Consider the following 11740-nt stretch of genomic DNA (forward strand, 5'->3'; position numbering starts at 1 on the left):
GTCGAAATGTCGAGAAAAAAGTAAAAATTTCGTGAATAAAGTCGAAATGTTGAGAAAAAAGTCGAAATGTTGAGAAAAAAGTCGAAATGTTGAGAAAAGTCGAAATGTCGAGAAAAAAGTAAAAATTTCGTGAATAAAGTCGAAATGTTGAGAAAAAAGTCGAAATGTTTAGAAAAGTCGAAATGTTGAGAAAAAAGTCGAAATTTTAAGAAAAAAGTTGAAATTTTGTGAATAAAGTCGAAATGTTGAGAAAAAAGTCGAAATGTCGAGAAAAAAGTAAAAATTTCGTGAATAAAGTCGAAATGTTGAGAAAAAAGTCGAAATGTTGAGAAAAAAGTCGAAATGTTTAGAAAAGTCGAAATGTTGAGAAAAAAGTTGAAATTTTAAGAAAAAAGTTGAAATTTTGTGAATAAAGTCGAAATGTTGAGAATAAAGTTGAAATGTCGAAAAAAAGTCGAAATGTTGAGAAAAAAGGCGAAATTTCGACTTTATTCACGAAATTTTGACTTTTTTCTCGAAATTGTATTTCAACAATCTCGATATTTCGACTTTTTCTAAGTATCAGGACTCTGAAACCAGTGAGACTAAAACCCCCACCCTTTATTCCTCCATTCACTTCAATACTTTCAGCATTGTTCATGAAGAGGAATGTGTGTGTGTGAAAAATAAAACTATTTCTGATTTTCAAATGCATCTAATATAATGTTACATACAACATAAACTGTTAAATTTGCTGCAAGTTACTGACAAAAATACGTAAGACTATTAGGGCCAGGCAGGAGAAAATAGAGGAGGAAGATATCTTTTTCATTATGCACTTCGAGAAAAAAGTCGAAATGTCGAGAAAAAAGTCTTAATGTCGAGAAAAAAGTCGAAATGTCGAGAAAAAAGTAAAAATTTCGTGAATAAAGTCGAAATGTTGAGAAAAAAGTCGAAATGTTGAGAAAAAAGTCGAAATGTTGAGAAAAGTCGAAATGTCGAGAAAAAAGTAAAAATTTCGTGAATAAAGTCGAAATGTTGAGAAAAAAGTCGAAATGTTTAGAAAAGTCGAAATGTTGAGAAAAAAGTCGAAATTTTAAGAAAAAAGTTGAAATTTTGTGAATAAAGTCGAAATGTTGAGAAAAAAGTCGAAATGTCGAGAAAAAAGTAAAAATTTCGTGAATAAAGTCGAAATGTTGAGAAAAAAGTCGAAATGTTGAGAAAAAAGTCGAAATGTTTAGAAAAGTCGAAATGTTGAGAAAAAAGTCGAAATTTTAAGAAAAAAGTTGAAATTTTGTGAATAAAGTCGAAATGTTGAGAATAAAGTTGAAATGTCGAAAAAAAGTCGAAATGTTGAGAAAAAAGGCGAAATTTCGACTTTATTCACGAAATTTTGACTTTTTTCTCGAAATTGTATTTCAACAATCTCGATATTTCGACTTTTTTCTCGACATTTCGTCTTTTTTCTCGAAGTGCACAATAAAAAAAAATCTTCCAGTCTCAAATTTTTTTTCTCTTGCCTGGCCCTAATACAAAAGTATTTTTCCTTTAATAACATTAAGAGGCCAATTTGAGCAATGAGAAATGAGGAAAATAACAAAATCAAAACATTTATTTAAGAACATTTAGCAAAACAAATGGCAAAATCTATTAAAACTCACAAATGTTTCTTTTTTTTCTCATCAATTTGAAGGTTTTAGTTTCAGAAACCAAATGTTCCTTTTCTGCTGGATTTGAGGACGAACCCCCAGATCTGCAGCCAAACATTTTCTTACTAACCAGAACTCTCTGGATCTCGTCCTTGCGACACTTGATGTGATACATGACCATGTCCTGGAAGATGTCCTTCCGGTTCTCCAGCTTGTTCATCTTGTCGTACGTGTCACACACCAGCACCGACCAGCCCAGGAACTGGGTCAGACTCTGGAAACAGCAGAGATGGAGAGATTTAATCGTCTCACAGTGGCAGAATACACATGAGAAAGGACAAATATAACCGTGGTCATTTCTGACGGCTTAAGATTCAGGCCATTAGAAGAAAATAATACATATGAATACGTATAAAGTCCTTAAAGTTCTTGAATTTAGTTCATTTCATTTTTCATTTTATTCTTTATTTCATTCAAAAGATAAAACAAACAATTAAATACAAATACAAACACAAATGTTCATAAATTGTGAATGAAAAGGGAGCAGAAAGAAGAAGAATCTTATCTAATCTGTCCCTTTATGGAGCCAAATCAAGGCCAAAAGTTTTGCTAATTTCAAAATAAAATTGTAATTGAAAAACTAACATTTGAACCTGAAAATTCAAGTTTTGATCATGAACTTATTTTTTTACAGTTTACATTTTTTTTTTAATTTTTAAATTTAATTTTTTTTAAAAACAACAACTAAGTAAATAAAAAAACTAAAATAAAATAAAATTACCGCCGTCTATGGGTATGTCTAACATATTTCATTATATTTACTTAACATACAGGCTTTAATTGTTCTTTTAATGTAATGTTTGATTTGGATTCTTTGTTTTCTTTATTCAGATTGTTCCATAAACTGATTCCTTTCACAGAAACCACAACGTTCCATCAATTTAGTCCTGAATCTTGTTTTTTTTTAAAAATCTCTGTTCCTTTTAATTAGTTAAACTTAGCATCAGATAAACAACAGGGGATACTGCACCACGTCATTAACAGAAAACCAAAACAGCATGTGAAAAAACTAAGTACATCTCATAATTTACAACCTTGTGCAAACGCACTGAACAACATGAGTTAATTATTCCTGTATGATCATTTTAGTTTCCTACGTTGAGGAACTTTGACCCACTTTTCTGAATAATGCTGCTTCAGCCATTGAGATGTGCAGGTATGTGTTTGTGCACGGGGCCCAGCAGAGCTTTCCAGTCAGGTTTAGATCTGGACTTTGGAGGGTCGGAATACCGTCATTTAGGGCTGCAACAACCAATCGATAAAATCGATAAAAATCGATTATTAAAAGCGTTGGCAACGAATTCCATTATCGATTCGTTGTGTCGCGCGATTATTACGTCTCTCACTAAGTCGCGGAGCTGAAGTTGAGTTGAGCGCGGAGTGTCATTACCCGATGTGAGTCGCTACCCGATTTGAGTCACACATGCGCAGTCGCGTCCAACATCGTCGGCCATCTTGGAAAGCAACATATGGCAACACCACTTGGACAAACTGTCCTTACCCGATGTGAGTCGCTACCTGCGCATGAGCCACTTTTCGCTGTGCATTTCAGCAGGAAATCAGTCAGTCAGTGGAGAAGTAGAGAGTGTTGTCATTACCCGATTATTGATTAAAATGAGCGACACACATGACTCATTAGTGAAACAAATGTATGTTTCAAAAGACTGCCCTGAATCAAGTGATTATTTTAAACGACATCATGTCAATGAAAAACACATAAATATACTGGAAGGCAGACAAGAGAAGACTGAGAAGACTCCCCAACTGAAAAAATATGAACATATCTATGCATCTCTCTCTATATATGATCATATCGAAACACACATACTATATATATATATATATATATATATATATATATATATATATATATATATATATATATATATATATATATATATATATATATATATATATATATATATATACACACACACATACTACTCACAATAAGTTAGGGATATTGTGAGAGACTATTTTTATTGTCATTAGTCATTAGTAATATCAAAGGGAACTTTTACTTATTTCATTAAAATTCAGACGAAATAGGAAAAGCAATCATGTAAATAATAATATCCCTAACTTATTGTGAGTAGTGTGTATCAAAACAAGTGTGTGTTTAGATCTTGTCTATCAAGTCTCCCGACGTAACTGTAGTTTGTCCAAGTGGTGTTGCCGTATATTGCTTTCCAAGATGGCCGACGATGTTGGACGCGGCTGCGCATGTGTGACTCAAATCGGGTAGCGACTCACATCGGGTAATGACAAGCTCAAAGCAGGTGTTTCGCCCGGACTACATTTAATGCGGCACAACGCGCTGACGGCGCACACGTAAAGGAAGAAGAAAGAGGAGGAAATGTTTGGTTTTTGTAACATGCCGTGCTCAGGCAGAGACACATGTAACTCAGTGCTTAACTTTTATTTTCAATCCACTCTATATTCTTCTGGTCCGTTCTCCTAAATGTTCCCCCTCTAACCCGGTACATACATAGGTTCCTCTAAACATCTGTTCCCGCTACAGTTTTAACTAAAAGAACTAAAAGAAAATGAGCTCCAATACAGCAGGTCTCATATTTTATTTTGAACACTGCCAAAACTCAAAATATTATAAAGACTCTAACTTAAAACTTAACTAGAACTTAAAATTTGCTTGACACAAATGAAAGTTCAATTGAAACACTTGGGAAAAACACCTAATCTTCTAAGTTATGTGTGTTATCAGGTGTAATGGCATTTTTAGGTTAGAAATAACAACATTTCTTGGTAAGATCCTTAGTTTTTTGAGTGAAGGCAGTGAGAGAACAAATTGTAATGTTCAAACAAATCCTGTTTCTGATTTGTATTTTTCTTTATTTTTTATAATGTATTTATTGTTCTGACAGCTCAGGTCCCTTTTAAACAAAGTATACCTCTTTTGTGCACTTTATTTTTATATATTTGGCAGATGTAAACCATACATGTGTATGTTTTCTGTGTTAGTCTATTTAGTTTTGTTTTTTTTAATCAATACTTTAAAAGCTCAGGGATGTTCAAGGAGCAACCTGTTTGTGAACTTTCTGAAGATTATCTGCACTGTGAATTTGCTCTGTCAGTTCTGTTTTCGAATAAATGGTTGGAATTTAATGCTTTTTTGTTTTTTTTTATTCGATTCATCGATTAATCGAAAAAATAATCGACAGATTAATCGATTATTAAAATAATCGTTAGTTGCAGCCCTACCGTCATTTCTTACTTTTTCCTACGATTCTGTTGCATAATTGCTGCCATGCTTGAGATCATTGTCATGTTGCATCAACCAGTTTCAGTAAAGCTTTAGCTGTACTGTATATGTACAGAAGAGTTCATGGTTGACGCGCTGCAAGGTGCCTCGCATATTTGTCTGCAAGAATTGGCCCGACTCAGCACTTTCCTTTGCCGGGGCTACAATTTGGTGTTTGGTGTTTGGTGTTCTTATGGAAACAAGAAAAGTGGCTCCGGTTCATAAGTAAATAAATCATGTGGTGTCATAAGCCACATTGTAAGCATGCATCTAATTTTGTAAGCAATTGTTTTTAAAGGCTGGCAAGACAGGATGTTATCTTTTATCATGTCACGGTACACAAACCCTCACGGCTGACACTGGCTGTACTTTGTTTATTTGCAGCCATTTGAAAAACAAACTGTTTAATGTTGGCTTTAAACTGATCCACTTTGTGTAAAAACAAAGCAGTTACAGGCTCCTGCAGGGATATATAAATAAGCTTGCCCGTTACCGCGCTGCATTCATTCCTGTAAAGCCAATTGTTCACATCTTTTATAAAAATACATCTATAACACAAACAGGGAACATCCTGTTCTGTCCTTTTATCCCCGGTCTTCTACTGTTTGACTATTATTTTAATACTGCAACACTGAAGCAAAGACAATTAAAGCTGCAAGCAGCGATGAACGGACCCTCGCACTCACGGCCACCGCCCCCATAAGCATATCAGAAATGACACCACCCACGACTCCCTATGTCAAATCATTCAAAAGTTATGCAGAGAAAATAATTCTAGGGGCGCTGTTGAGCCATTTTGCCACGCCCATTAATGCACCACCATTAATAAACCATGAAATATCAAATTTATCGCCAGTCCTGGCTTGCATGCAAAATTTGGTGACTTTTGGAGAACTATCAAATATGGACCAATCAGATGAAGGGGGGGCGCGCTTTTTGGCGTCTAGCGTCGCCACGGTAACACTTTTGAAAGAGAAAAGTAATGCGCGTAGTCGCAGAATGGAGACGCATATTTTGATGTATAACACATCTGGGTGCACGTTACGGTTCGGGCCGTATTAACTGCCGAAGAAATGGCATAAATTGCGCCAAAATTACACAATTAATTCAAAATGGCCGACTTCCTGTTGGGTTTCGGCCATGGCGCCAAGAGACTTTTCTTTAAGTTGGGACATGATACAGGTGTGTACCGATTTTCGTGCATGTACGTCAAACCGTATTGTGGGGCTTGAGGCACAAAGTTTTCTAGGGGGCGCTGTTGAGCCATTTTACCACGCCATGCAAACCATTAAATATCACATTTTTCACCACGCCTGGCTTGTGTGCAAAATTTGGTGACTTTTGGGGCACGTTTAGGGGGAAAAAAAAAAAGGCCCTCATTTCGTCAGAAGAAAGAAAGAAAGAAAGAAGAAAGAAAGAAAGAAAGAAAGAAAGAAAGAAAGAAAGAAAGAAAGAAAGAAAGAAAGAAAGAAAGAAAGAAAGAAAGAAAGAAAGAAAGAAAGAAAGAAAGAAAGAAAGAAAGAAAGAAAGAAAGAAAGAAAGAAAGAAAGAAAGAAAGAAAGAAGAAATAGAATCCTACAGATACAAAGGGCCTTCGTACTGTCAGTGCTCGGGCCCTAACTAAACCATTTGCATGTTATTTGACATCAAAAATTTAAAGACACACTATGTAGCAATACCACTTCTGACCACAAGAGGGTGTGTGGAAGAGAGACAGTGACAATACTGTGTTAATGAGTGGGGTCTGGTGTGTCTTAAAATCATTATAATTATCATATAAATCACATATAATGCACTTGGTTGTGTCTGACACCCGGAGCCGACGCGTCAACGTTCTTGTCATTTGCTGCCGCCATGTGTAAAGATGAGGTTTTGTTATATTTAGAGGCTTTAACCCTTGTGCTGTCTTCAGGTCAAGGAGGGAGGAAGGGAGGAAGAGAGGAAAGAAGGGAGGGAGAAAAGAAGGATGGAAGGAAAGAAGAAAAGAAGGAAGGAAGGGTGAAAAGAAGGAAGGGAGGATGGGAGAAAAGGAAGGGAGAAAATAAGGAAGGGAGGAAAGAAGGAAAGAAGGAAGGGAGAAAAGAGGAAGGGAAGAAGGAAGGAGGGAGCAGGAGGAAAGCAGGAAGGAAGGCAAAAAAGAAGGAAGAAAGGAAGGGAAAAGAAAGGAAGGAAAGAAGGCAGTAAGGATGGAAGGAAGGAAGGAAGGAAGGAAGGAAGGAAGGAAGGAAGGAAGGAAGGAAGGAAGGAAGGAAGGAAGGAAGGAAGGAAGGAAGGAAGGAAGGAAGGAAGGAAGGAAGGAAAGAAGGCAGTAAGGATGGAAGGAAGGAAGAAAGGAAGAAAGGGAAAAAAGAAGGAAGGAAGGAAGGAAGGAAGGAAGGGAGAAAACAAGGAAAGAAGGAAGGGAGGAAGGAAGGAAGGAAGGAAGGAAGGAAGGAAGGAAGGAAGGAAGGAAGGAAGGAAGGAAGGAAGGAAGGAAGGAAGGGAGAAAACAAGGAAAGAAGGAAGGAAGGAAGGAAGGAAGGAAGGAAGGAAGGAAGGAAGGAAGGAAGGAAGGAAGGAAGGAAGGAAGGAAGGAAGGAAGGAAGGAAGGAAGGAAGGAAGGGAGAAAAGAAGGAAGGAATGAAGAAAGAAAGAAAGAAAGGAAGGAAGAAAGAAAGGATGGAAAGAAGGGAGTAAAGAAGGAAGGAAGGAAAGATGGAAGGAAGGAAAGATGGAAGGAAGGAAGGAAGGAAGGAAGAAGGAAGGAAGGAAGGAAGGAAAGAGGAAGGAAGGAAGGAAGGAAGGAAGGAGAGAGCAGGAGGAAAGAAGGACAGGAGAATTAGGTCATTTTGACCCGAAGACAGTACGAGGTTAATATGTTTATACTGGTTTTGTATGTAAAAGGTAAATCAGCAACGTTTCCAACACTTCTCTCTGCATTATTCCAGACAGTTTAGTTTCGTTTTGTTTGTGCTTTTTCTATCAAAAGCTTCGTCTGACGCGTCAGAGCAGCCGAAGATCAAATTGCCATGTTTGGTTTTGTTACTGAACTCTGAGCAGCGAGGTAAAAACCTTCAGGCCCAGAGATAAATAATACAGATGCTCTCAGTGGCCTGGAGTGTATTTATAAACCCCCCCCCCCCCCCACACACACACACACACACACACACACACACACACACACACACACACACACACACACACACACACACACACACACACACACACACACACACACAGAGGTGTCAAGTAACAAAGTACAAATACAAATACTCCTTACATTTTCATGCAATTATCTGTACTTTTTACTCCTTACATTTTAAAAACAGCCTCGTTACTCTATTTCATTTGGGCCTTTAAATAAAACTATCCAGTTAAATTGCTCCATCCGGATAGAGTGAATTTGGTTGTGGTTGTTTCCGATGTTCTTGTCCAGTTTTGTTCTTACATCCGTTCCCTCAGATTCCTGCAACTAAACTTGGATGTACATTCCAATAAAGGTTAGGATAAATGATAACATGCCTCTGAAGTTTGACTTTTTGCACCATTACAATACTAATAGGAACTAGTCATCATATCTCCTGCTCTCTGAAACACATGTTAATGCTCAATAGTACACATATATGGTTCTTTAATATATTTGCATTATACTAAGATGCATTCATTTTCAATGGCTTTTTCCTATGTGCGTATGAATCGTGTAGGGGGGGAAGGAGGGGGAGGAGAGGCTGAAGCCAGGAGGCAGGACCAGCAGAGCCGGCCCTGGAAAGATGCCCACGTTCCCCCACCGGCCATCCAGTAGACGGGGGCTTTTTTTCCCCCTTACATTACTTTTACTTTTATACTTTAAGTAATTTTGAAACCAGTACTTTTATACTTTTACTTGAGTAAAAAGCTTGAGTTGATACTTCAACTTCTACAGGAGTATTTTTAAACTCTAGTATCTATACTTCTACCTGAGTAATGAATGTGAATACTTTTGACACCTCTGCACACACACACACACACACACACACACACACACACACACACACACACACACACACACACACACACACACACACACACACACACACAGTGTGTACCTCCATCAGTGTTTTCGTCCATTTCATCGAAGGGTTTCCCGTCCTTCCTGTTATAGAACGTTGCCACTCCCACTATCTCTTCCTTCTTGTTGACGATCGGCATCGACAGAACGTTCTTGATGGTCCAGCCGGAGTCGTCCAGCGGCTCTTTCTGCACAAAAACACACACACACACACACACACACACACACACACACACACACACACACACACACACACACACACACACACACACACACACACACACACACACACACACACACGAGCAACATGTCGGGTTTTAATGATCATCAGTGCCGACAGGACCGGTCGACTTTCACAAACATAACGACAATCAATAATTAATTTACTCATTGCTGCAGCTGAAATTTGAACAAGCAATAGAAGTTGATGAAGTGTCACTTTGCGTTAGAGCTGCTGCACTCACACGTCAGTGCAGTGAAATGTGTAGCTTTACTTGGACAAAAGTCACAAAATATAACCCAAAATACATCAAGTCTGTCTTCATTCCTTCATTTCTTTATGGTCTGTAAGGTTTTAGCTCAGATTTATCCTTTATTTCAGCTCTTTGTGACTCAAAAAGTTATCTTATCAACTGTTGACTATCATGAGTTCTGAATATATACATACAAGACTGTCTCAGAAAATTAGAATATTGTGATAAAGTCCTTTATTTTCTGTAATGCAAAAATGTCATACATTGTGGATTCATTACAAATCAACTGAAATATTGCAAGCCTTTTATTATTTTAATATTGCTGATCATGGTTTACAGCTTAAGAAAACTCAAATATCCTATCTCAAAAAATTTGAATATTCTGGGAATCTTAATCTTAAACTGTAAACCATAATCAGCAATATTAAAATAATAAAAGGCTTGCAATATTTCAGTTGATTTGTAATGAATCCAGAATGTAGGACATGTTTGCATTAAAGAAAATAAAGGACTTTATCACAATATTCTAATTTTCTGAGACAGTCCTGTATATATAAATATATCAATAATGCTTCAGTTGTAGAAGTGACAGGAAGCAAGAACTGAAGCGGTAACAGGTGGGAGAATGAAGTTTTTTCTGGGTTTCTTATTTAAATATATCTCGCTCAACATAATATATCAGTCACTGATCTGAAACCTCCAAAGATATCAAGTTTAATTTAAAATTATTCAGAATCAAATCAAAACAAGAGCTCAAGAGCATTGAGCGGGTAATAAGAAAAAAAAATGGAAAAGTAATGAAAGAGCATGAACAAAGATTAATAAAAAGTGAGAAAATGTGGTTATCTCTACAATCAGAGAAGAAATCTGTTAATGAATAAGTCTGAGGGCTGAGAAAAACGTTTAATTCAGTCCTGCAGCCACTTAAAACTACTAATACCGCCACTAGTATCATGACGTCTATGACATACAGTAGTATTAACACCTCTACTACTTTTACAATATGGGAAGCAACTGAAAATCAATTAATTAGTAATGAAGCACAACCGATGGGTGACCCCAAGGCTATCAACATAAAAGAAACAGGGCAATAATAACACATTTCTGGTGGTGGTGGGAGATGGGATGGAGGTTTGTTTCATCAGGAGCAAAGCTGCAGTCTGCAGAAACAGCGGCTGCCGCTGGAAACTGGTGTCAAAGTAGATCCTTTGTGTTGTTGTTGAAGGACTTGGTTGGCAAAATCCAAGGAAAGTCCCTTTCAGATTGCAAACTTGCTCTTAGGGCCAATCCCAATCCCCCCCTACTTTCTACCACTAGCCCTAAAAATGAATAGGGCCCTTGTAATGTTCCCTAGGGATCGGGACACCACTTGCTACGTCACTGCGTGGTTTACGTTCGGGTACGTAAGCGACTGCGTAGTTACGTTTGCACAAACATCACACCATATCAGGAAGCCCAGAGATAAAAGCTGTTTTAATTTCAGCTGTAGCGCTGTTGATATGCCACTTTATTAAGTTTTAATATTTTTTCAGGCGTAAAAGTAACCGTTAAGATCCCCAACCTGGGCTCAGTTTATCCAAATAACGCCTGTTAACAAATTTGATCCGATGTTTTCGGGATGAGAAGAGCCGCCGGCTCGGAGCAACAGCAGCTCACGGCCGGGTCAACCTGCGCCGTCGTCCCGGGGAGAAACCTGCAGCTCTGTGGAGAATTACCTCTGGCTGAAATAAATCATTTAGGAAGAGAAATGTTGGTTTAATAGATGGAATCTAACGGTTGTAGCTACGCCTGTTAAGAAAAGCATTCTGGGAAATTCTTCTAGCCCTCGGTCAGCTAGTGTCCATCTGAAATCCCTCGCTGTGAAGGGCTAGATTCATAACCACTACCCCTAAATAAGCACACTCCCCCTAGATGCAAATAGGAATTGGGACACCACTACCCTCACGGGAACGCGCAAAAGGGGTAGGGGTAGTGCTGAAAAGTAGGACTAGGGGGGGATTGGGACTGGGCCTTACTGTCGTGGATTTTGATCACTTAATGAACTTAATGATACTGAAATATGATCCATCATACCTGGAATTTGAAGAAGTCATCGTCGGCGACATTCATGATGTTGCAAATCTGTTGAAACAGCAGAATGGGAAGCAAAAGTTTAGAGTTATGACTTCTGGAGAAATAAATAACTAGATAATACGTGAAAATGAATAATTAAATGAATTCCAAATATAGTCAACATAGTACAGAAGCGAGAGGCCATCGTGGTTGGAAGAGCTGCACCGTGGAAGGAGCTGCA

General features: G+C 37.8%; 1 protein-coding gene across 1 annotated transcript in view; it reads right to left on the minus strand.

Moving 5' to 3' along the window:
• pde6a (phosphodiesterase 6A, cGMP-specific, rod, alpha) overlaps window positions 1–11740 on the minus strand; it is a 468630-nt gene that overhangs the window by 29023 nt on the left and 427867 nt on the right. The window contains 4 exon segments of the mRNA XM_061724751.1: window positions 1759–1902; window positions 9012–9023; window positions 9025–9162; window positions 11521–11568. Coding sequence (XP_061580735.1) covers window positions 1759–1902; window positions 9012–9023; window positions 9025–9162; window positions 11521–11568 — 342 coding nt within the window.

This window comes from Cololabis saira, chromosome 7, assembly GCF_033807715.1.
Source record: "Cololabis saira isolate AMF1-May2022 chromosome 7, fColSai1.1, whole genome shotgun sequence".
Lineage (NCBI taxonomy): Eukaryota > Metazoa > Chordata > Actinopteri > Beloniformes > Belonidae > Cololabis > Cololabis saira.